General features: G+C 38.6%; 2 protein-coding genes across 8 annotated transcripts; one reads left to right on the top strand and one right to left on the bottom strand.

Annotated features, from left to right (window-relative positions):
* Positions 1-11,258: 11,258 nt before the first annotated feature.
* LOC122016032 (cleavage stimulation factor subunit 50-like) lies at positions 11,259-17,792 on the bottom strand. Of its 3 annotated transcripts, none has more exons than XM_042573174.1 (15): positions 17,650-17,792; positions 17,036-17,268; positions 16,877-16,960; positions 16,682-16,806; positions 16,402-16,474; positions 15,522-15,605; positions 15,333-15,419; positions 14,989-15,059; positions 13,737-13,788; positions 13,585-13,642; positions 12,633-12,733; positions 12,403-12,557; positions 12,031-12,139; positions 11,804-11,860; positions 11,259-11,743 (listed from the first exon to the last, which is right to left on the bottom strand). In XM_042573174.1, the coding sequence occupies exons 2-15, from the start codon at positions 17,132-17,134 to the stop codon at positions 11,582-11,584; spliced, it is 1,317 nt and encodes a 438-aa protein (XP_042429108.1). In that variant the 5' UTR covers positions 17,135-17,268; positions 17,650-17,792; the 3' UTR covers positions 11,259-11,581. The 3 variants fall into 3 exon arrangements, with proteins under 3 accessions (XP_042429108.1, XP_042429107.1, XP_042429109.1); XM_042573173.1 differs by having other exon boundaries at positions 17,036-17,469; positions 17,650-17,780; XM_042573175.1 differs by lacking the exon at positions 17,650-17,792 and having other exon boundaries at positions 16,682-16,796; positions 17,036-17,090.
* On the top strand, positions 17,668-21,575 carry LOC122016031 (folate synthesis bifunctional protein, mitochondrial-like). Of its 5 annotated transcripts, none has more exons than XM_042573171.1 (3): positions 17,744-17,869; positions 19,477-19,715; positions 19,794-21,575. In XM_042573171.1, exons 2-3 carry the CDS (start codon positions 19,646-19,648, stop codon positions 21,284-21,286), a joined length of 1,563 nt encoding a protein of 520 aa, XP_042429105.1. In that variant the 5' UTR covers positions 17,744-17,869; positions 19,477-19,645; the 3' UTR covers positions 21,287-21,575. The 5 variants fall into 5 exon arrangements, with proteins under 5 accessions (XP_042429101.1, XP_042429105.1, XP_042429104.1 ...); XM_042573170.1 differs by lacking the exon at positions 17,744-17,869 and adding an exon at positions 18,005-18,149; XM_042573172.1 differs by lacking the exon at positions 17,744-17,869 and adding an exon at positions 18,017-18,153 and having other exon boundaries at positions 19,581-19,715.
* The last annotated feature ends 4,606 nt before the right edge of the window (positions 21,576-26,181 follow it).

Genomic DNA, 26,181 nt, shown 5'->3' with positions numbered 1-26,181 from the left:
CGAAAGCATGCTCGCTTATAACCTCGCCAAACGACTCGAGAGTCTGGAATATAGCATGAGAGCATACTTGCTTATAACCCGACCGAACGGCTTGGGAGTTTGGGACATGACGTGAGAACATGCTCGCTTATAACCTGATCGAAAGTTTCTAGAGTCTGAGATATGGCGCGAGAGCATGCTAACTTATAACCCGATCGAACATCTCAGGAGTATGGGACAGAGGTGCAAGAGCAGACTCGCTTAAAACCCAGCCGAATGGCTCAAAAATCTAGAATAAAGGTGCGAGAGTAAGCTCATTTATAACCTGACCGGACAACTTGAAAGTCTGGAATATGGGGCTTTTTGAAATAATTTTGCCCGTATTTTCATTAAGTGCAAGTTTTTCACATGCGACATTAATATATTATAGGCGTACTCTTAAGTCCTGTAAGACTGCAGATGATTTGCACTCCAAGGCCACTCTAACTTCTTTCTATCTACATCCTAGAGGTAATAGTTGTTGGTACCCCAAGGTGGTTTTGATGTGATAAAACAAATTAAGTTAAGTCCTAATGTGTTTAACCCTGTGTTTAAGTGTACAGGAACTTAGGAGCACAGGAAGTCGAGCAAAAGAAGTAGCTAGCGAGAAAGACGACACGGGAGAGAGCCAATGGGCACGGTGCGTCTGAGGGACGAGGTGCTGCAGAAGAGTACACCGGCGGACGAGAATGGAGAATGCAGTGTTTCCGAGGGATGAGAAGCCAGAGCAGAAGATTGCTCGAGGAGCAAAAGACGCAACTGCCCGAGGGACGAAAAGCTGTGGAAGAGTACGCTGGCGGACGAGAAGGAAGCACGCAACGATTCCAAGGGACGAGAAGCCGGAGCGGAAGCTTGCTCGAGGAGAATGTCGAAAGTTGAATTTGGGTGAGCCCTATTCCAGATGGCTGAAATCACCCAAGCGAATGGAGCCGGAGCGGAAGACCAGGACCGAAGCAAGCAGAGTCGAAGCTGGAGGCCTGGAGCGAAAGTCAACAAAAGGTTGACTTTCACCTTTGGGGTGCTCGGAACCATTTCGGGCGTCCGGAGTAGTTCGAGGCGCCCAGAATCATTCCGAGCACCCGGAGTAGTCCGAGGCGCTCGAAACCATTCAGGGGTGCCCGGAGTAGTCCGGGGCGCCCGAAACCCTTCCAAGCGCCCGAAACCCAAGTTTTAGCCAAACTCAACGTGGTGTGTATTGTTGCATCAGGGATAAAGTTTTATCTCATTCCAAGCGTCTGGAACCCTTCCAGGAGCCCCGAATAGGGCTATATAAGCAGTCCTACTCCCAGAAGTTAAATAATAACGAAAAATAGTGAAACAACACTTGTAGACACTTTCTGTTTTAGCTTTCTATTTTTGTGTTGTCATTGCTGTAAAGAGGCTTCTCCGCCTGAAGGAGAAATTAGTATGCTTTACTTCCTTGGATTAACAACCTCTCCAGTTGTAACCAAGTAAATTCTCGGTGCCTCTGTCTTTTAGTTTCTTTATCCTTCTTTTGCAAGTGTTCTTTTAATTAAGTTATTTGTTCGAGAAAGGTCTGTTTGCTTGATTTGTGCAGGGAGTATTCACCCTCCTCTAGCTGGTCGCCAAGGGTCCCAATAAGTGGTATCAGAGCCAGGACGTTTCAGGAGGACTAATTACCAAACGAAGCACATGAGATAGCCGGACCAAGCATCTACCCACCAAAGTTCGAGAGGGAGTTCACGAACTAGAAAAAGAGAATGGAGGTATTTTTTAAAATAGATTCCGATTTAGTATTAATAATGAAATTTGATTTTGAAGTACCCGAAGGCAAGGAAGAGTATCAATGGACGAAGAAGGAACAAGTCGACTTCGTGACAAACGACAAAGTAGAGTTTCATCCGCTGAGCGTCCTACAGCCATGAGAATTTAACCGGATCGGAGCTTACCAGTCCACCAAGGAGCTCTAGGAAAAATTCCTAGAACTTCACGAAGGAACCTCAGAGGCGAAACTTGCAAGACGGGACTTACTTCGCAATCAGCTCACCAACCTTCGATTTGAAGAAGACGAAACCATTGCACACCTTCACTCGAGGATTAAGGAGCTCATCACCAGACTTTTGAATCTCAGAGAAAAGGTAAGCAACCGAGATTCATAAGGTACGCTCTTAATGCATTCCCTAGAAATACGAAATATGCATCATTAGTATATGCCTACTATATCTCTAAGGATTTAGAATTTGCTATCTTAGAAGAGTTATTTTCAACTTTTAAAGCCCATGAATAGAGATGTGCAGATACAAAGAAGGAGCCGAAGCACAACATTGCCTTTAAGGCAATGATGGACGAATGAGATTCAGAATCCTCTCTTGATGACAACGAAACAATAATGATGGTAAGATAATTTAAAAAATTATTTAAATCTAGAAAAGCTAGCCATCTACAGTGTAGAAAGAAAAGAACAATCAGATGCTACCACTGCAATGAAGAAGGGCACATTAAAAATAACTGCCTTAAGTTAAAGACCAAGGACAAGGACAAAGGAAAGAACAAGAAGCATGTCCAATCTAATAAGTACAAGATGCTAAAGGCGACGTGAGACGAAACGTCGTCCGAATCAGAGATTGAAGCTTTCTTCGGACTTGCGTTAATGGCAAGCCATCAAGAAAACGAAAGCGAAGCAAACTCGTCCAAAATGAGCATCAAAAGCATCAATGAAGGGGGAGCTATATCGGATGAAAGCAACAGTTCAGGGGGAGCTACGGATGATGGGATCAAAAAGGTAAGTCAGGTACGATCTCTGCCTCTCGATAAATTATTCAAGTTTATTAAATTTTTATCAAAAGATTGTTGTAAGCTAGAAAAAGAAAACCAAGAGTTAAAATCAATTCTAGCCAAATCTTGTCCATTAGAAGAATTTGATAAAATAAAATTAAAAAATGATAATTTGTAAAAAGAAATAAAATACTTAAAAAATCATGCATGCTCACATAATTAAAAAATTAGGAAATATAATAACTTAAATTGGTATTTTAATTACCACAAGGGATAAATTAGGAAAATTTCTCAGAAATATATTTCTAAAAGATTTTTAATCAATCCAGTTGGAAGGAACCTATATTGGGTTCCAAAATCATTCTTGGATTTAAAAAAACTTTAAAGTTAGGGCTTTCAGAGATTAGATTAAATATTTGATTTCCTTAAGGGGCTTTGTCTAGAAAATTGTTGTTGCTCCAATAACCAAGAAGGCCTAGTGTCTCGCCACAACCTAGAAGCCAATTAATGAAATAAAATATTTAATTGTCTAACTGATAAAGCATTTAATTGTAATTAATGCTTTAAATAGTTACTCAAGTATTTTTTTACTTAGAATTTTTTTTTTTGTAAAACTTAAAGATTCTAAAATTATTACAAATTTTTTTAAGTGATATCAAAATTATTTTTAAAGTTTTTAAAAACTTGATAAGTTTTTTGAAATGTTGGACAAACAGAGTTTTTTCTAAAACTAAAAACTTTTTTATTTTTGAAAAGTTACCCTTAGATTTTTTTTTGGTACTCCGTTTTTTATGAGATCAAAGAGGGAGAAAGGAAGATTAAGTCTAGGGGGAGGTAGCTTAATTCTTTTTTTCACTTTTTTGCACTTTATTATAAAATTTATTATTTTTACTTTATGTTGATTTACCCTAACTTAACTTGGGTTGCTCACATCAAAAAGGGAGAGATTTTTGATACCCCAAGGTAGTTATGATGTGATTAAACAAGTTAAGTTAGGTCCTGTTGTGTTTAACCCTATGTCTAAGTGTGCAGGAACTTAGGAGCACAGAAAGTCGAGCAAAAGACGTAGTTAGCTAGAAGGACGGCATGAGAGAGAGCTGATGGGTTTGATGCGTCTGAAGGACGAGGTACTGTGGAAGAGTACACCGACATACGAGAAGAGAGCGTGCGGTGTTTCCAAGGGATGAGAAGCCGGAGCGAAAGATTGTTCGAGGAGCAAAAAAACGTAGCTATCTGAGGGACGAAAAGCTATGGAAGAGTATGCTGGCGAACGAGAAAGAAGCATGTGGCGATTTTGAGGGACGAGAAGCCGGAACGGAAGCTTGCTCGAGGAGAATGCCGGAAGTTGGGTTTGGGTGAGCCCTATTCCGGATGGCCGAAATCACCCAAGTGAGCGGAGCCAGAGCAGAAGACCTGGACCGAAGCAAGCAAATCTGAAGCTGGAGGCTCGGAGCGAAAGTCAACAAAAGGTTGACTTTCACCTTCGGGGCGCCCGAAGCAGTCCGGGGCACCTGGAACCCTTCCGGGCGCCCAGAACCCAAGCTTTAGCCAAACTCAACGTGGCGTATACCATTGCATCAGGGATAAAGTTTTATCCAATTCCAGATCCTGGAACCCTTCCAAGTGCCCCGAGTAGGGCTATATAAGCAACCCTGCTCCCAGAAGCTAAACAACAACAAAAAATAGTGAAACAACACTTATAAACACTTTCTGTTTCTGTGTTGTCATTGTTGTAAAGAAGCTTCTCCACTTGAAGGAGAAATTAATGCGCTTTACTTCCTTGGATTAACAACTTCCCTGGTTGTAACCGAGTAAATTCTCGGTGCCTCTGTCTTTTAGTTTCTTTATCCTTCTTATGCAAGTGTTTTTTTAATTAAGTTATTTGTTCGAGAAAGATCTATTTGTTTGATCTATGCAGGGGCTATTAACCCCCCCTCTAGCCGGCCGCCAAGGGTTCTAACAATAGGAGCCCGAGGCAAGCTTTTTCCCTACCTTGTATGATCTGCCCTACTGTGGCTCTAGTTTGTTGACATCGTTGACCAACTTGATCTACTTCCAGACCAAGTCTCCCATCTGAAAAAAATCTTGGAATAACTCTTTTATTCAAGGTTCGTCTCATTCTTTAGCGGTATGCCATTAGCTGCGCCATCGCTTTATTTTTGACTTCTATCATATCAAGCTCCATACGACGTCGACTGGCATTGCCTTCGACATATAGCTGCTTTAGATCGGACTTCACACTAACCTTTACAAGGCAATTGCTTCACCACTATAGACAAGATTAAAAGGAGTTATACCTGGTGCTGCTTATGGAGTGGTGCGGTATACCCATGTAAATCAGTATCGTGGTGGTTCACGAATGATGTTAACTTCCATCTACTACTTTTCCGGGCAGCACTGACCTCGGTCTTGATGATATCCCCATAGCACTTCCATGCTATCAGCTGATTTCCTTTAACTTCCCCCACCTGGTCATCCATGGGGAATTTTATTTTTTAGTAGAAAGCTGAAACAACTATCCAAAATTCATTAGGGCTAGCTGGCCCAAAATGACATTATATACTGAGGGTGTGTCCACCACAATAAAAGTTAATTGACGCGTTCTCATTAAGGGCTCTCCCTTAAGGATGTGACCATCTTAATCTGGTTGAGCAGTTGAACCTCGTTACCTGTGAAGCTGTATAGTGGTGTCATCATGGATTGGAGCTGGCTCTCATCAATCTATAGCTGCTCAAATGCCTTCTTAAAGATGATATTGACTAAGTTGCCTATGTCAACAAGGGTATGGTGTATATTACAATTGGCAATAACAGCTTTAACTATTAAGCGTCATCATGGGACACTTCTACTCCCTCCAAATCCTTGGTCCGAGACTAATCTCGGGCCCTTATGCTTGCTCCCTGCTACAACTGACAACATGGATCTCCAATTGACGGGTGATGTGAATAAATATTATGATCGTTTATATATGTTTTAACATACATTCACTTGCTTTATGCGTATGTATTCTTTGCATGATCGTCTCTTTTATCATATACTCATCATGAATACTCTTTTGTTCAGAGATCTGCTCTTTGTTTGGTTTTGTGTTGACAGGGATAACTTTAGGAGAAAAAACAGCGATTGTCGACGCACTGGAACGAGGCAGAGAACACGGTCGTGCAACCTCGCATGGTCGTGTGGCCAAACAGAGAAAGAACAGTGCACGGTCGTGTAAATCTTGCATGGCTGTGCGACTAAACAGAGATGGACTCGTGCATGGAAGTGCAAACCTGCATGACCGTGCCCCCCACGACAACAACCAAGCAATGCACGGTCGTGCAATCCTACAAGGTCGTGTCCCAGAAGCAAGGCTCCAAATCCACACGGTCGTGCCAATTGGCACGGGTGTGCAGCGCGGCCAGAAGTAAAAAAGGGCACAGTCGTGCCACATCCACACGGTCGTGTTGCGGCGTCGTGCCCTAGCCTATAAATAGGGTTTTAACCCTTCTCCTCGTGGGGGAAGCGAGCCGTCAAAGGGAGAATTGCCTTGGTGGCATTCCACGTCGTCCAGGACCTCCGTCCAGCGATCCTTCATCACCACATCAACTCCGAAAGCAAAGGATTGGATCCGAAGATCACTCGTGGTCGTTGGATAAGAATCCTTTCTCTTTCTCTCTTCTTGTTTGAGGATTCTATGCTTGATTACATTATGTCTTCGGGTTTTTCTCCGGCGTCTATAGAGTAGATTTCTTGTTCTAAGATTAGGGAGCAGTTGTGGATTGGTTTTGATGTAAGACTCGTATTTATGCCTTTATTCATTGGATGATTTCGCTTGCTTTGTTTCAATTACTATGCATGAGATTTGTTGCGTATTAATTGATTGTGTAGGAATTGCTAACCTCGTAGAGAGAGTATCTTAGGTCGTATACCCAAGGAGCCCTAGTGACAGGGGTAACCCGTTCATGGACATCTAGGGTATCTCCTTGAAAGGAGAGATAACTCCTCCACAAAGAAGTGAGAGACCAAACCAAACCCTTATTTCTATCCTTCATGACACCAATTAGAGTTGTGTTATTGTGATCTACCGAGGTACCCTAGTGACAGGGGTTAACCGTAACAGAATTTCACAGGGATCTTCTCTATTTAGTGCTTAAGGATGGTTGCTTTAGCTTCCGGCGAATGTATGTTGATGGGCAATGAGTAAAGGATAGAACATGATACATCAATACCACCATAATGAAACCGAACTCCTAGAACTCTTCATAAATCAAGTTAATTACTCTCTTCACTAGTTCTCATTTTCGCTTCCCAATCTCTTTTCTTTAGCTAACTTACAACCATCAGTAGTTTAGCTAATCCTAAGTGAACCATTGCTAGTGCTTATAATCAGTCCTCGTGGGATCGATAATCTTTATTACTGACGACGAATCCGTGCACTTGTGAAATCGTAACAAGTTTTTGACGTCATTGTTGGAGACTAAGTTGCCTCTGTTAACAAAGGTATGGTGTATATTACAATTGGCTATAACAGCTTTAACTATTAAGCGTCATCATGGGATACTTCTACTCCCTCCAAATCCTTGGACTCGAAACTAATCTCGGACCCTTATGCTTGCTCCCGGCTACAGCTAACAACATGGATCTCCAATTGACGGGCGTGTGATTTTCTCGCTCAGTTGGAATCTCCACCAGTCGGGCCTCCCTCAATCATACCAATATCCCCCCAAGTGGCATTATTATGGTTTTCCTCTTGCCGCATCAGGGGATGCTCTTGGTGCACTCAGGCGGGGGCCTGTACCCAGTTCTCTTGTTGCTGGGGCGTTCTTTGGTGCCACTCAATGCCCTGGTATTCCCTTTAGGGAGGACCATTCGGCCATTGGTAGCGTCGACAGTTAGGAGATGACGAACGATGGCGGAACCCTTGGTTGGACACCTAATGCTTCTCCTGATTGTAGTGATAACAATCTTGAGTGTTGTGCGTCTCTGCCCGATGATATGTATACAATTTTGGAGCCTATTTAGAGGGTTCAAGGAATCACATCCACTCAACCTCCACATGCTGGACAGCTTGCGGCCGTGGCTCACGCTATTGTGTTGGGGCCTTGCCTGGGGACCCTTGTGAGAAAGAGGAATGGGAGCTCGCCGCTCTAGAGTAAACACCAAAGTGGGTGTGGGGATCTCCTTCTTCTGAGCTGATTGGGCCTCTTTTACATTAATATACTTGGTCGCTTGGCCAAGAAGATGATTAAAGTCTCTTAGGGGCTTCTTAATCAGGGAGCGAAAAAACTCATTATCTATGAGCCCCTTAGAGAAGGAGCTCACTAGAATCTCAAGGGTGGCTGAGGGGGCATTCATGACTACTTGGTTGAACTTTTTGATGTAGGCCCTAAATGTCTCCTTGGGTCCCTACTTGAGTGGAAACAAGCTTAATGTAATTTTGTGGTACCTGCGACGACTAGCGAAGTAGTAAAAGAAAGTCGTGTGAAAATCCTTGAAGCAGCAAATGGATTCAACAAGAAGCCGATTAAACCATCTATATGCCGAGCCAGAGAATGTGGTGAGGAACACTCAACACTTTATATCATCCGTGTATTGGTGAAGGATGGATGCGTTCTCGAACTTGAGGAGGTGGTCTCTTGGGTCAGTCGCCCCTCCATATTCACCTATAGTCAGGGGTCTAAAGTGGTTGAGTAGTTTATCCTCCAATACTTCTTGCGAGAATGACATACTGATCTATTTAGGAGAGCCACTAGGGACCCGAACTTTTCCCTTTCGTGGATCTCAAATGGGGGCATCTCCTGAAGATGATACTTGGGGCCTCTCTTCTGAGACCATTTCATCGAACGGGGTGCGGGACAAGGCTCGGTGATATGCAACCGGGGAAGGTGGCACGGGCGAAAGGTTGACGGGATGAGTGGATGGTTGTACTTAACCAGTCGTTGGTGGAGGAGGAACCGGTTGGAACCTCGTTGGGCCTTCCACTCAGATCCCCCACTCAGCTTGAGGGTCCATCATGGATGCAGCCAAGTCATGCAGTACAGGAGTTGCGGCTGCTACTTGTTGTTGATGTGCTAACTTCTGTGCTCAAGCAGCTAACAATATCTCGAAATCTTCTTGCGACAAGGTGATGGTAGTAAATCGTCTAACTTTTTTCATTTTCGCACTTCAGATTTAAGTGGAGTTCCCATAAACAGTACCAAATTTGATTTTGTCTGAAGACGGTACAGATAGAACGTTGGGCATGGGGCTATGGAGTTGATTGGGAGAAGACTTCAAACTAGAGAAAGGCTGATGAGCTAGAGCAAAAAGGGGCTCTAGGTATCTTCTTCCTTTCTGCTCACACTAAAAAGAGAGCCAATATAACGTTAGAGCGGGAACTAGGGAAGGGACCGAAAGGGTCCTTGGCATAGATACTTCGACGCTCAAGTCAGTAAGGTGGTCGAGCGAAAAGTGGAGAAGATGAATAATAGATGGTAATGCGTAATTAAGAATACTAAAACGTAAAGCATACATTGCCAACGAAGAGAACCCCCTTTTATATCACATCTTATAACCTCCGCAATAATGAGCCGATAAGGAATATTCATTACCAGAAGATATCTGATAATGGAAAGTGTGCAGTCTTCCTCTAAGGAATCTTCTATTATATGTATATAAATAGTTTCTTGTAACTTCTGCAGTAATGATAGGAGTTGTATAACCATCCTCATAAGAAGGTTCTGTTGTAGGTATGTGTCGGATATCAGAATATATATTTCCTCGTAAATAGCTATTATTCTTTGGCAGATTGTTGTAATTTTCTGACAATGTTGTTCTAGAAGGTAGCCTAGCCAGACCTTTAGTCGTCCGAGGTCCCAACCGGATCTATGTCCGACCAAGCTTATAATGGGAATTGTCTTATGTGTTTGCCTTGAGCACATATATATGAAACAGGAACAAAGCCTTGTAAACCCGCCGACCTCATGTGATAGGAGTTCTGTACCTTTGAATGAGGAGTTGAATCCCATAAATCTGATCGAACATAGGGTCGGTCGGCTATATGCACGTAGACTCTGATGCTAAAAATCTTATAAGTAATGAGGAGTCAAGTCTCATAAATCCAACCAGTACTAGGACCGACCAACCATATGATGGGAGACTAACTCTCGAGAAAAAGGGAGCTCGACCCCATAAGTCCAACCGGCCATACATATAACCAAGTATATGAATGCCTGACCAACGTTATGAATGTTCGACCAGCAATATGTGAGTGTTACCTTATCCTGTTGAGTTTTCTGGTAGTAACAGAGAGCTGAGAAATGGGGGACTATGCTCCGTAAGACCGAATAACCCTTGTGATGATCGACTATATGCTAGGAGATATTGTGATGCTCAATGACTGTATGCTGAGTGCCTTGGCTATTTTAAGTCTAACTTGATCTTAGTCTGTCTGGTTATATATTGAGAGACTACCTTTTAAAGGGTGAGCTGTCCGATATACCTGATCGACGTATTAAGATCTGCTAGATTTATTATGTATACTAGTGTGGTCGTACACACGCGTTGCGTGTGTAATATAATAATATATAAATTATTTGGGTCTTTGAAAATCCGAATTATTTGGATTTTCTAATGTGTCAGACTCATGCAATAGTGGCTAGAAAATCTGCAATAGTGGCTAGAAAATCCCAGTAACAAACTATTGTAACTGGCTTCCTTGCAAAAAATTATTTTAATTTAATATTATACTTGTCTTAGTAAAAAAAACTAAGAAAAGTATATTTTTTAACATCGTCGGCCTAAAATATTTATAGAAGCTTCTTTGATCATAGTGTTTTCAATTCTAAGATATGAGACTAAAGAGAATTATATTTTTTTTATATAAAACAACCAGAGAAAATTAATGATGAGAAAAATTCATAATAATACGCTGTAGCTGAGTCTCGAACTCTAGATCACTGATTGTTTCGCTTGTGGAATTACTAATAAACCTTGGAATTATTTTTAGTGTAAATAGAAAAAGGACATTAACGTAAATGCATTTTAGGCTTTACCAAAGTTAGTTAGTAAAGGGGGGAGATTTTTAATAAAATAGTAAGATATAGGTAATGAGTAGAGTGACAAATTCCTTAAATCCGACTTGCATTAGGGTCGATCGATCATATACTGAGACTTATGCTTAACAAATGGAAAGTCAGGTCCCTTGAATTCGACCAGCTCTAAAGTCGATCGACTCTATGTTAGGTACCCTGATACTAAGGAGTGCAGTCTCTTAAGTCCAAGCTATTAAATCCAACCGGTTCTTAAGTTTGATCAGCTCCATATTGAAGGCTTTAGCAACGATAATGACTTGTTCAGCTATATATGCTCCGACCCTAATTGCCATATTATCATATTATTTTGACTTTAACCGTCATCTCACCTCTACTTATAGCATACCACATCAATCTATAATAGACTTCATATAATCCCATCCTTCTCTGAAACCCAATTTCACAGACCGAACAATCCTTTTTTATAAAATATCATCCTCTTTGAGCTGCTTTGACTAAAACTTCTTCAAAATGAAGCAATTTTTATAACTTGAGTCAAAATTGCTCCAAGATGAAGCTATCTTGGAGCCGTTTTAAATCGCGACCTTACCTTCCACCCAATTTCAACCTCATTGTATCCGACGACACCCTCTTTGTCTCTGCAGCATTTGCAGCTACCAAGTTCGTGTCGAGCTTCTAGAAATCCAATTACAATTTCAATTCTGCTCGTTGAAGAATTTCTATCAGTTTACAGAAATAAGCATCTTGTTGTAGAGGCTTTGCATGAGTCAAGAATTCAGTTTACAGAACCAGGTTGATGGATTCGTTTTGCCTCATTGGATTTGAATTTCTTTCCAGAATCTGACCGACCAATCGCCGCCACAGGTGACGAAGGCGGCCTCAGTCGGCGAGTGGTCGATCCAACGCGGAGAGCCTGAGTGATTCGATGGCCACATCGCCACCTTCTCGGCGGTGAGAGCATCCCAAATGACAACCTGGATGGAAGTTCACCTTAGCAAAATTCAGCATATGAGATGCAGCATGAGCAAACTCACCTCATTGTTTGGCTCGTCGATGGATAGAACAAACTCTTCGGTATCGTTGAATACAGCCTGCGATCGCAACCAAAGTTTCGATAGCACATGACAATGCACTAAGATAATAAGGAAACTCTACGATTTGAGCTAGTTGAGTAAGGTTTTCCAAATATTGCTTTTAACTAGTGGCATGTGAAAGTAGAAAGAGTCGCGAGTTTCGAAAAACACCAGGATGATCGACCAACCTGACAACGCTGTTGTTTATGTACTGCTCCCAAGTATTGCTTAACGAGTCTTCCCGTTCCAACTTCCCACAATTTAACGGTAGAGTCCTTGCCACAAGAGAGGATGAACCTGGAAGACAAATCATTATCATACATTACAACATAAGCGTGTATGGATCATCCAATTTCAGATAAGGCTGGCACAAGAACTTCAAATGATATTCAAGGTTGTGCAATGTCTCGTCTAGTCGCCAGCCATCAAGAGGTGACGATTAGTTATATCTTGGTCTACTAATCCAATGCCACCACTTCCACAGATTGTTTTTTGTTGTTGTTGTTATTTACGAAACTTTTGCGAGAAGTAAATTTAACATATAGATCAAAATTCTGTACCTTTGGTCTTTGGTGAAACTCGCACTAGTCGCCTCCATTGATCCATGCGCACTGACTATGGGGCGAATACATTGTGCAGTGACTCCATCCCACACACCAAGAGAACCATCTTTCGATGCCGTCACATACATGCTGCCGGTCGATGAGTACCTCACCTACAAAATGTAGATTTGATTCAGGCTAAGGGAAACTGCCGTTGCGTTAGATGACTCGAGCCAGAAACAACATGCCTGGTTGATGGCGGCAATATTATTCGGGTCATGGGCATTTGCAGTTAAGTAACACTTGAAAGTATTGATATCGTACAAATGGGGAATTGGATGATCAGTCCCTGCAGAATGAGAATGAACACACACCATTATCGTGAATATTAACAACATATGATCGAGTGTGGCATCGAATGATCAATCCCTGTAGAATGAGAATACACACAGCTATCGTAAAATATTAACAAACGATCGGTAAAAAAAAAAAAAGGACAGCCCGATGCACGAAGCTCCCGCCGTGCGGGGTCCCGGGGAAAGATCCATTCTACGCAGCCTTATCCTGCTTTTTACAAGAGGCTATTTCCAGGATTTGAACCCGTGACCTTTTGGTCACAAACGATCGATAAAATTTGTAGATTATATAAAAGAAAAACTTGGGCTTCCGGCTAGAGGGGAGGTGACAGACGGCTAAAACTATACGCAAAACATAACTAGATCGAATGATTAATTTGAGTGTGTGAGACGATATCTTATCAGAGATAGCTGAAGCAAATACAACGCACGTAAAACAATAAAAATGAATAATGCTAACACAGGGTTTAACATGCTTCGGAGGCTTCTACTCCACAACTCTTTTCACATCGATGTGATCCCAAGGGAGAACAAAAGTGAGAACATCAAGAGTAGTAGAGAGCAAAACAAATCATACGTCTCTGCTAGGATGTAAATAAGAACAAGGGCAAAAGTAGGGTTACCACAAGAGCTTGAAACTTGAAAGATTTTGAAGCCTTAAATGAAGCCAAGTTCTTGAAGATGAGCATGAAAATAGAAAGAGGCGAAACTAGCCAGAGATGTTCAGGTAGTCATCTAGCAGAGATTATATGCATGCGAAGTAAACAACAAACAATCACATGATATTATACAAAAGTAATTAAACGAAAAGTTCAATAATTTAAAAGTTAAAACAGAAACAAACCTGCCAAAAGATATTCGCCGGAAGGATGAAAAGAAACAGATCTCACATTGTGAGTATCCTGTGTGCACAATCAAATAGAAAAGGCTTGATTCATGTCAACCAAATGCAATTTGAATTGTTTGAAAAAAGAATAAGAAAAAGACCAACAGAACCTGGATAACTCTGACAGCTCTCCTTGCAACTGTCTTAGAGAAATCAAAAAATCTGAAATGGGCTATGAAAGTTCATCAGTATATAAATAAAATCAAGAAATCCCCATAAGATGAGTAATCAAAACAATTATCTACGCGGGGCATAAAAGAGGTCAGAGAATTCTACTTTGATAAAGAAGTGGAACACATAAGATGGCAAGACTTGCAGTCAATTCTTACGATTTTGATTTGATTGCTCAAAGTTTTGATGGGAATCCAATCTCTCAACATCAACAAAGGGACTTAGAAGATAATAAAACAAGAGCAAAAATGATAAAATATTGTTCATTGTCAAATGCTTGAAAACAGAAGTGTGTATAGTGATATGGAATAAAGTTGCTTTAGAGCAGCTGTTATGTAGACATGAGTTTGAACGTTGGGTCCTTGGAAAAAGCATAAAACTTATTGATTGAGAATGAAGCCATCAGTATGTTACAGCCTTAAATAATAGAGTTCAATAATAGCAGGACAAGATCCATGCAAGCCAGGCCGAATAGTTGAGACTCATGATTAATTTGCTACCATATACGGCAACTCAAAAAACATGGTTTACAGAGTCAAAGCAGCATCATATAACTGGAGAGAGGCATTGGCAATTTGCTGATCAATAAGTGAACTCTAAACTGAAAATAGGGTTTCAATTTAAATGTGATAGTAAGAAAACACGTCAGAGAAGTTAATTAAAATGCATTGAGAAAATTGAGATAAATGCTTGTGGTTACTGGAACAATTAAATAAATAATGTTTTAAACACACATTAAATAATTAGTAGTCCAATCGACACTCCAGAAAATAATGTGCAGCTATTGAATGTGTCAAAAGAGAAATACGAGGTAGATAAAGGTAAGTACAATAAGATCAACAGGGCACTTACTAAATTAATAGTGTGACCAGAGATTAATTGTGAACAAAATTGGTTGCTCCTAAATTGATAAGCATAGGCAGAACCAAATGGTGGAATGAGGAAAAAAATTAAGGTTAGAAGAGGAATGCAAATTACTGAACTGAATCATTTGCGTGATAGCAGGATAAAATTCATCTAAACTCTTTGATGAATGGAATAATTTTAAGACACCCACAATGACTTTACAATTAAAAGGACTAGTGCAGGAAGGCTTTGGTACACCAAGTACATTCAATAGCACAAGATATCAACACACTGCAGTGAATTCATGTACACACAAAAAAAGGCAAAAAAAAAAAAAACACATACTTGATTGTGTTGTCCTTTGCCCCTGAGATTAGTATAGCATTCTGTGGATGGAAATCCAGATCATTGATTGGCTGCAAAGCATCAACAGGATTGAAAATATGTAAAGAAGACACACACAAGGAAAAATGTTCCCATCATATTATTTTCCTACAGGCCCAAGATATTCAGCAAATCTTAATTTTGTATCTATATCATCTTATTGAGCATAATTTTGTAATTAATAATAAAAGAATTAGTAATAAAAGAATTAATAGCTACAAGTGTGCCATTCAAAGAAACTCGATGCCATAACATTTAACATGTAATTACACCAGAAACTAATGCACTATGACAGATGAGGTTACTTGTGAATGATCGTAGAACGTCCGAATCACAGGCCTCACAGGACCATCCCTGGCATCTGTAAGCATGCTTTGCTTCGTTTTTGAAACCTATAGTAAGTACAACTATACGAATTCAGAAAACAGAATAAGGCCACCATTAACACAAGCCAAAAAGAAGATATAGATGAAATATTGAGGGCAGAGGGAGACCTCAAATAACTTAATGGATGTGTCTGAACTTCCAGTTGCCACAAATCGCCCATCACGACTAAATCTCGCACATCTGGCTACATTCTGCAGGAGATACATTGCATATCTTTCTAAAATTGATTTGCATTTAGTATCAGTCTTTGAATCAAATTTCTAACCAAGCTGAACAAAAAAATGTGCATACATGTGAATGAATATGTTTACAGGAATGAGAAAAATTATTATTATAGCCAAGAATTCCCTATGGAGTTGCACCACGGTATGAGCCAAGAATATGATGGTTGAAACAATAAGGCTGTCTATAAAGAGTCGAAGACATCTCAAATGAAATATATTGCAGAATGACAAAAATAATAAAGTTTGAAGTGGTTTGTATGGGAAAGTTTCAAAGATTTATCGAGGAAAAAAATGACTAAGATTGTGTGTTCCTGTACAATTAAGATTAGGTCTAGACCACATATACATAAGCTAATGGAGGTTGAATCAAAGGATACTGACAAGGAAAAACACTATTGTAAATAGAAGCAAGGGAAAGTTACTTCATGTGCACTAGCCCTCATTTCAAGAAAATTCTGAGAAGTGATTCTTTAAGACACCCTATGATAAAATACAAAATAAAGGATGATTTAGTGTAAGATTAATTTCATTATTGGAGGTACAGGGGAAAAAGCAAAGTTGAAGAGGTAGGTAACCATTCTTTATTCTTGTTCAAACTACTATCTTCTATAATCAAATATATGAGAGCCAAACATCCCTTTTCTTGATTTTGTTCAATGTTTTAGACGTATGCAACTATAAGAAACTAGTGAATGGATAATATGGAAGTAGTATAATATTATAAATTAATTGAAAAATGTTTGTGATGAATTATCATTGATACCTTATGATCCGAAACATGTTTTGTTTCATGCTTTGGAAAAGTCTTGGATGAACCCTTTGTGTTGTGCATGATACTAAATAAACACAAACAGGAATATCAAAGATCAGTCTCGTACACATCATTCCACATGATAGAAAATTCAATATCAAGAGTTACAGTTGCAAGTGGCCAAGAAAGAAAATACTAAATTAATTTGTTCATATACAAATAAACTGCCATTACATTTCACCATCACATGTAAATGTCACAAACAAGGCAAAGCATTGTAAGTGTTACTCGCCTGAAATCTATGGCATTGCTTCCAAGAGGCAGTGAGCCATGTGCAGCCGGTATCCCTGATGCAGAATTGAGTAGAGAAGAAAACGAAACCCCCCTCGAAACTTCCTCCCTCTCCACTGCAAGACCCTGTGGACGCATCAGAGTTTGAAAGCTACAAGTTTGTTAAGCAAAGCATGATGAACTATATAAACCGTACCTTGGCTACAAGTTCAAAAAGCCTATTTGGAGGCACGTCCGTGTTCAAAGGAATCATGGTGGCTGAAGCAGCTGCAGCTGCAGCCTGGCACACAAGTTGAAACCTTTTACCAAAAACAGGATTCAAGGAGGTAATCCGGGAAGATGGGAGGCGATTTACCTGATTAAGGTTGTTGTCCCGAAGATGGGCGACGATCAGCTCATTGATCTGGCGGAAGAGCTTGCCTTCCTGAAGGGTCTGCTCCAGGCTAGCCTCCATTCACCTCGAAATGCTAAAGAAACAAAGAAAAAGGGGATATCTTCCAAATCGAAGCTTCCCACAGTCTGAGAAGCTCAACTGTAGTCTAAAACTTCAATCTTTTGCCACCCACGAATAGCTATGAAGCTGGAGCCCTAAAACACCAGCGATGAGGCCGCAACACGAATTCTTTCAGTTGCACATTTGCATGATCGATCTAAATGCTAAAGATTAGATCAACTATTGATTCCATTCTGCTAGAATCTCCCCCTTTCTAAAACCCTAGTATTGTACGATACCGACGCCGAAAGCCGCCAGGACCAGGTAATCCAAGCTTCCAAATTTTCATTTTCGTCCTGTAAATTTTATTTTTTCTATTTTTGGAAGATAATAATATTATTTTCAATATCATATAAATTTTAATTTTTGCCCTTTTATTTAGAAAATTATCCGCTAAAGGAATTTTTTTTACCAAAAATAAAATAGAATGTAAAAGTTCCTTCTGCCAAAGCTTCAATGGAGGAGGGTTTGCTTACTGCCTCGGCGGGACGAGGATGATGAGGGCCACTGCAGGACGGGCGTCGATCTTCTCCACAACGGAGGAGCTGCGGAGGGCGGCCGATCGCGATTCCTCGACTCGGTGGCGTGGAGATAGGTTGGCTTCGGCGAGAGGCGGCGCGGTGGTGCCGCTTGCCGTCTGCCGCCGTACCGCCTCCGTCGAGGTCAGGTACCGGACGGGGAGCGCCGCCGTATCAGGTCTCCCTCTCTTTCTCTGTCTCCCCCGTGTGTCGGATTTTGATGCATCGGATCGGGTGAGCTTCGACCCGACTGATCCGTTTAGGGTAAATACTTGAATAGTGTCCACTGACCATTGTCGGGCCTCCACCAACCTCATCGAGATCTAGATCCATCCCTGTCTCTGCTCCCTCATCCCCTCGATCTAACTGCGACGCTCTGTCGGTCCTCTTTGATTCCGTTGCTGCGAGTTCAATTCGATGAGATAGCACACTCATTGGCGTTCTTTCCTTCTGTTTCGGTGGATATTCTTTCAATAATTTTACTTCCCAAGAATTTGATGGCTAAGAATGGGAACTTTCTTCTTTCACGAATTTTATAGCCATTGTAGTTTACAATAACATGGAAGAGCTTTTTCTTTCTTTATCTTTGGTCTTTTGGTTTATCTGATGTAGCTTAAAGCTATCATTTTTGTCTTTTGGATCCATTTTGGCTGATTTTTCTCGTCTTTTCCCATCCTTTTTTTTTTTTGTTTGTTAGAATGTGTTCCATTTTTTTAGCCGATATGAAATAGATCAATGATTTCTGTAGGTTTTTATCATCTCTGCCATACAGAACTAGTTGGAGTTTATGGCTCAACCTCACAATTAGCCTCTCTTGATGAACGTTTTGAATAATATGAATTCATTGTTGAATCTACTTTCTTAACTAGTCATTATATCTTTACGCTCGGGGTGAACCGTGGATCTCTTATGGTGGATTACCCCTCTTGGCATGGAAATGTTTAGGCATTTGCATTCTCTCTTCAGGCATGGGCTCATAGGCTTTGTCCATTCAAATAGTCAGATAGGTACTTTATATATAAGAGACACTCTTAATTTTTGTTAACTAGAGCTTACAGATTATCTCTCTTTGGTTAAAAGCTTTTGTCTTTGGTTAAAGCTATCATTGTTGTCTATAGGTTCTATTTTGGCTGATTTTTCTCGTCTTTTCCCGTCCTTGTCTGCGTCAAAGTTGCAGTTTTTCTTTATTTATTTGTTAGAATGTGTTCCATTTTTTTACCCGATATGAAATAGATCTCTGATTTCGGCATCTTTGTTTATCATCTCTGCCATACAGAACAAGTTGGAGATTATGGCTCAACCTCACAATTAGCTTCTCCTGATGAACATTTTGAACGACATGAATACATTGTTGAATCTACTTTCTTAACTAGTCATTAGATCTTTATGCTCAGCGGTGGACCATGGATCTCGTTTGATGGTGGATTACCCCTCTTGGCATGGAAATGTTTAGGCATTTGCATTCTCTCTTCAGACATCGTCTCATAGGCTTTGTCCATTCGAATAGTCAGATAGATACTTTATATATAAGACACACTCCTCTTAATTTTTGTTAACTAGAGCTCAGATTATCTGTCTTTGGTTAAAGCTTTTGTCTTTGGTTAAAACTATCATTGTTGTCTATAGGTTCTATTTTGGCTGATTTTTCTCGTCTTTTGCCATCCTTTTCTGTGTCAAAGTTGTAGTTTTTCTTTATTTTGTTTGTTAGAATGGGTTCCATTTTTTTAGCCGATATGAAATAGATCTCTGATTTCTGCACCTTTTTTTATCGTCTCTGCCATACAGAACAAGTTGGAGTTTATGGCACCACCTCACAATTAGCTTCTCCTGATGAACATTTTGAACGATATGAATACACTGTTGAATCTACTTTCTTAACTAGTCATTAGATCTTTATGTTTGGCGGTGGACTGTGGATCTCGTTTGATGGTGGATTACCCTTCTTGGCATTGAAATGTTTAGGCATTTGCATTCTCTCTTCAGGCATCGGCTCATAGGCTTTGTCCATTCAAATAGTCAGATAGGTATTCTTAATTTTTGTTAATTAGAGCTCACAGATTAGCTCTTTTCGGTTACAGCTTTTGTCTTTTGCTATGTTGCAGGATTGGACTTTAGAACCTCGAGATCCACCGACTTTTGCTGGAAGCTATGTTCCAATTTCCATTCTTCTCCAGAATGTTATGTTCATTCTCCAGAACAAGAAGTAGTGATTGCTCTAGGAAGCAATGTCGGCGACAGAGTCCACAATTTCAATGAGGCCCTGGGAATGATGAAGAAATCGGGCATAAGTATTACAAGACATGGGTGTTTATATGAGTCGGAGCCTGCTTATGTGACTGACCAGCCATTTTTTCTGAATTCTGCTATTAGAGGTACAACCAAGCTTGGACCTCATGACTTGTTGAAAGTTCTTAAACAGATCGAGAAAGATTTGGGACGGAAAGATGGAATACGGTATGGTCCGAGGCCAATCGACTTAGACATTCTTTTCTACGGGAAATACAAAATTGAGTCTGAGTACCTTACAGTGCCACATGAGCGAATATTTGAAAGGCCTTTTGTTGTGGCTCCTCTTCTCGACCTATTAGGATCATCTATCGACAATGATAACGTGGCATGTTGGCATTCTTTCTCAGGACAAAAGGATGGACTATTTGAATCATGGGAAAAACAAGGTGGTGAACCATTGATCGGTAGCAAAGGATTGAAAAGGGTTTTGCCAATTGGAAATTCGGTATGGGATTGGTCAAGGAAAACACACGTGATGGGTGTTATAAATTTGACGCCTGATAGTTTTAGCGACGGAGGAAAGTATCTAGAGCTCAAAGCTGCAGTTTCACAGGTCAGGTTGTTAATCTCAGAAGGGGCAGATATTATTGATATCGGAGCTCAATCTACACGTCCTAATGCAAGTCGGCTTTCTGCCGATGAAGAACTTCAGAGGCTTATCCCGATATTAGATGTAGTTACTAAAATGCCCGAGATGGAAGGGAAGCTATTATCGGTGGATACCTTCTATTCTCAAGTTGCATTCGAAGCAGTAAATAAAGGAGCCCATATTGTCAATGATGTCTCCGGCGGACAACTCGATCCTGAAATTCTCAAGGTAGTAGGAGATCTTGGGGTTCCTTATATTGTTATGCATATGAGAGGCGATCCATTAACCATGCAAAGTCAGGAAAATTTACAGTATCATGATGTTTGTGGGGAAGTTGCTTCCGAACTATACGGTCGGCTGCATGAAGCAGAATTGGCAGGTATTCCGATATGGAGAATCATAATAGACCCGGGCATTGGCTTCTCGAAGGATACACAGCAAAACTTAAACATAATCACAGGTCTTCCTTCGATCCGGAGAGAACTCAGAAAGAAAAGTTTGGCCGCTTCACATTTGCCGATCTTGTTTGGACCATCTAGAAAAGGATTTTTAGGCGAGATATGCAACCGTAAGAATCCCATCGAGAGAGATCCTGCTACCATTGCTGCTGTAACAGCAGGAGTTTTGGGAGGCGCAAATATAGTCAGAGTGCATAACGTCGGCTATTGTTTGGATGCTGCAAAGGTCTGTGATGCATTGCTTGGACAACAAAGTTAATGGGCAAGCATAAGATGAAACAGTGACATGCTTGAGGCTCTACAAATAAAATAGTCTTTGGCTGCTATCTCTCGTCGACGTTCATCTCTGGTCTCTATGTTTCTTTACTCTTGTTGTTGTTGTAGTTCTGTTTTCTCATCAGACTATACTGGAGAGATGCTAGAAAAGTTTGTCTAACTCACAGGATTGTTGAAGTCTTGAACAGCTCGGTAACCACAAAAGCAAAAATTGCATGTTGGGCTAAATAAATGGCAAAAAGTAAAAGGTCGCTTCAGTTTTTTTTCCAGAATTATCAAAGGGACGTATTTTTTTTTTTTTTTTGAATTAAAGGGACGTCATACCTCACTAATAAACAACGATAATTATTCAATTGTCATTTAATATATTATTCCAATATTATTAGATCATGTCATCTAGTCTCATCAGTTAATTATATGAATAATAAAAATCTGTGTTATATTAGAGTTTCATTTGATGAAGTCATCATTTTAATAATCTCTGCAGGTAGTCTTACACTCCTTGAAGAACATTTACCCTATAGTAGAGGCCTTTTATACAAAGAAAAAAAAATGATTAACTAGGTAATGTCAAATTTGAGATGGTCGATTCGGTCTTATGAAAGTTTTTTATCGGTCATCATGATAATTCGAGAAGTACTCGCAACGTACATTTTAGGAGTCCTGCATCCTTTAATTACGTGTCTCATTTGGAGGAAAAATTTCTATAAATTTATTATAACTGGGACTCGAAACACGAGTACTTTTTATACAAAGAAGATTAGACATTCAGTAAAATATTTAGCCTCCATAAAAAAATTGATCCATTTATTAAAGTAATTATTCATATAAAACTAACTGCACCTAAATTGTAACTAAATCTTATAGTAATTATGATTTCATAATTATTATAATATAAATATTATTGAATAATATAAATTTTTATTAAAAAATTATGAAACAGATATAATCTTATAATTACAATAACATAAATATTATTGAATAGCTATAAAGCAGATATTATTGAATATGTTAAATCTATTCGACACTATATTTAATGTGTTGATATGAAATAATTATGTGTGTGATATGAAATAATTATATAAAAATAGTGTAATAAAGAATCGTTGAGTCGGTACCTGAGGATTAAACATAAATATAAACAAAGGACACACGTTTTGATGCTTTTTGAAAAAAAAAATGTCCTTTTCATTTTTACCTTAAATAAATAGTATTTACCTTCTTATGCTGGCTGAAGTTTGCTTCATCTCTAAAGTCGCATTTGGTTTACTCTAAGAATAAGAATGGATATGAGTTTAAGTGTTATTTTTAAAAATAATATTTAGTTAGTTAAATATTTTTAATTAGAATGAATTTAAAATTTTTTTTTTACTCTTAAAGAAAAATAAAAGAAAAAATTATAGATGAGAGAAAGTTAAATGTGAGAAAAAAAGTATAATGAGAGAGAAAGTATGATGAAAAAAAAAATGAAAAGAGAGAAAGTATAGTGAGAAAAAATGAGGAGAGAGAGCGTGATAGAAGAGATTAAGGAGAGAAAAAGATGAGAGAGAAAGTGTGTTGAGAAAAAATGAAGACGTTAAAGTGTAATAAAAGAAAATGAGAAGAAATTGAGGAGAGAAAAAGTACAATGAGAGAGAAAGTGTGCTGAGAAAAAATGAAGACGGGAAAGTGTAATAAAAGAAAATGAGAAGAGATTGAGGAGAGAAAAAGTATGATGAGAGAGAAAGTGTGATGGGAAAAATAAAGAGAGAGAAAGTGTAATGAGAAAAAAAATAAAGAGAGAGAGTATGACAGGAGAGATTGATGAGAGAGAAAGTATGATGAAAAAATGAGAAGAGAGTGTGTAATGGGAGAGAAATTGTAATGAAAGAAAAAGTGTGATGGAAAAGAATAAAGAGAGAAAAAATGAGGAAAGAAAGTGTGTGATGGGAGAATATAGGGAGAAAATGATAGAGAATGTGTAATTACATTGAGAGAGAAAGTATGATGAGAGAGTGAGGAGGGAGAAAGTATGGTAAAAAAGAATAAAGAGAGAGAAAGTGAAATCAAAGAAAAAATAAACAAATATATTAAGAGTATTTTTATCCAAAACTTAATTTTTATTCTCATTTTTATCAAAACCCAAGGAAAGAGATAAGTTTCATCAATACCCAAGTTTTTAGATTTCATTTCTAAATTTTGATTCCATTCCTATCAACTAAACATAAAATTTAAGAATAAATTCATTTCCTCATTTCTAAACCCCTAAATCAAACGCCACCTAAATTATATTCATGTATTCAGGTCCATTCTTCTTCAATTATTTTCTTCACAGTGTGATATAACAACAACCTTATGGATAACTTTTCGGGATACTTCTTCCTGCTGCTGCAGGTAAACCAATTTTCAGACTTTCTCAGATTTTTCAGCAATTATAATTTGTGAATCATGTGCTTTCCATTTCAAGTGTTCATGTGAACTTTAGTGTTCACATCCACTTAAGAATCAACATAATCTTTACAATGGTTGGAATTAATATTCCTTTCAAAAAATGAATCACATGAGCACCACTCTTGCTAGAACTTGAACTAAGTCGTTGACTATCTCCTTCATGTTGGCTCTAGAATAATTTGACGGGGACGCTGGGACGAACATATTTATCTTTTACCATCATGAACTAAACCGTTGATTACCTTTGAACTATGATACAACACTAAGAGGTGAGAATGAGACGGACTTTTAAGCAATAAAGATTTAAATCTGACTCAAATATATTATGTCTAAAAAGTTTTAAAAAATTATGATACTAAATGTCAATCAAGTCTGATATGCACTTTCGGATTTATCCGGAGGATCAATAAATTTTTTTAATAAACTTAAATTGATTATCTACATAATTAATCAGATTATAAGAACCACATAATTAATTAAAAAAAAACTAAGCTGCTGATAGAAACTTAAGTTGAAGCCCTACCGTAAGTCATTTATAAAATAATACTACTACCTTTGATATAAAAATCTAATTTTAGTATAATTTGTTGATTTTTCTAAACTTCCTATCCACCAACTTGATTCATTTATTAAATAAGAGTACATTTTATAATATTAATATACGTTATATTTGGGTAAAAAAATAAAAAGTCAAAATAGTTCTCTATTATATTTTTTATTCTTGAATCACTAAAAAAACAATGAATTAGGGGGACAAATAATTTTTATCCCAAATCATAACAAATTTAGCAATAAAAAAAAAATTCATCCCAAATTAATAATGAATTTTACAACCAAACCAAATAATTGTGTTCCATAAAATTTCATCGCACATTTCATTGTAGTTTGGCAACGAAATTTATTTTTTGTTCCAACTTCGATGACAAATAAAATATTTATTGGCTATTTTGCGATGAAAATGAGATTCGTTTCAAATTTTGCGATGCATATTTTGCGACAAAAAAAAATTGTCACAAAAACTTAAGATTTTAATGAACACAAATATGAGATACATTCAGGTCAAATTTGGAATAAATCCAGGTATTCGTTCCTAAATATGGGACGAATTCAAGATTCGTCCTCAAATTTGGGATGAATCTAAGATTCGTTCTCAAATCTGTGACGAATCCAAGATTCGTTCACAAATCTGTGATGAATCCAAGATTCGTCTCCAAATCTAGGACGAATCTAAGATTCGTCCTAGATTTCAAAAAATAAAAAAATAAAAGAAAAATCAATCGAAAGCCATAAATATCGATCTAAAGATGTCAGAATTTAATGAAACAAGTTTCTATGGATTTCTAATTTTCTCCTGATCAAAAATATGTCCTCATTCATAATTTTAACTTAATATATTGAGTGTGGTAATTTTTTAACATGAATATGACCTAATTCATGTTAAAAAATCACCACACTCAACATATTAGGCCAAAATTATGGATGAGGACATATTTATGATTAGGAGAAAATTAGAAACTGATAAAAATATATTTCATGGAATTCTGACATCTCTAGGTCAATATTTAGGGCTTCCGATTGATTTTTCTTTTATGTTCTTATTTTTTAGAATCTAGGACAAATCCACAGATTCATCACTAAATCTTGGACAAATCCAAGGATTCATCCCAAAATCTAGGACGAATCCAGGGTTCATCCTAGAAGTAAAAACAATAAATAAATAAGAATAAATCAAAAGCCCTAAACATCAACCTAGAGTTGTCAGAATTCCATGAAATAAGTTTCTATCAGTTTCTAATTTTCTCCTGATCATAAATATGTCCTCATCCATAATTTTGACCTAATATGTTGAGTGTGGTGAATTTTTTAACTTGAATATGACCTAATTCATGTTAAAAAAATCACCACACTCAATATATTAAGTTAAAATTATGGATAAGATATATTTATGATCAAGAGAAAATTAGAAACTCATAGAAACTTATTTCATGAAATTCTGACATCTCTAGGTCGATATTTAGTGAAACATATATAGTTTACTATTAATTAAGTATGTTAATGTTCAACGCATGTTTGGATATTATTAGTGCGGTTCGCACTAATGGTCTAACCCGGATTTTGATGAATGATAAGTAAGTTAAGTTAGGTTCCGTCGTGATCTAACAACTTGATTGAGTGTGCAGGAAATCCAGCTAGGTCAACTGGACAACTGGATAGCTGGTACGAAATCCAGCTAGGTCGACAGGCCAACCAGATAGTTGGTACGAAATCCAGCAAGGTCGACGGGTGACCGGATAGCTGGTATGAAATCTAGCTAGGTCGACGGACCGACCAGATAGTTGGTACGAAGTCCAGTTAGGTCAACGGGCCGACCTGATAGTTGGCACGAAACCTAGACAGGTTGACGGGCTAACCAGATATCTGGCAAACTGGTAAGTTAAGATCGATTGA

This window comes from Zingiber officinale, chromosome 8B (genome assembly GCF_018446385.1).
Source record: "Zingiber officinale cultivar Zhangliang chromosome 8B, Zo_v1.1, whole genome shotgun sequence".
Classification (NCBI taxonomy): Eukaryota; Viridiplantae; Streptophyta; class Magnoliopsida; order Zingiberales; family Zingiberaceae; genus Zingiber; species Zingiber officinale.
The sequence above is the reverse complement of the archived record's forward strand: the minus strand, read 5'-3'. Positions and strand labels throughout refer to the sequence as shown.

Excerpts from the sequence above, each read along its gene's own strand:
- LOC122016032 (XM_042573174.1), bottom strand. The coding sequence starts at position 17,134 with ATGGAGGCTAGCCTGGAGCAGACCCTTCAGGAAGGCAAGCTCTTCCGC. Across the intron at positions 16,807-16,876 it reads TTTTTGAACTTGTAGCCAAG|GGTCTTGCAGTGGAGAGGGA; the intron begins GTACGGTTTATA and ends ATGCGTCCACAG. Across the intron at positions 16,475-16,681 it reads AGCAATGCCATAGATTTCAG|TATCATGCACAACACAAAGG; the intron begins GCGAGTAACACT and ends GTGTTTATTTAG.
- LOC122016031 (XM_042573167.1), top strand. The coding sequence starts at position 17,668 with ATGATGAGGGCCACTGCAGGACGGGCGTCGATCTTCTCCACAACGGAG. Across the intron at positions 17,870-19,793 it reads GGGGAGCGCCGCCGTATCAG|GATTGGACTTTAGAACCTCG; the intron begins GTCTCCCTCTCT and ends GCTATGTTGCAG.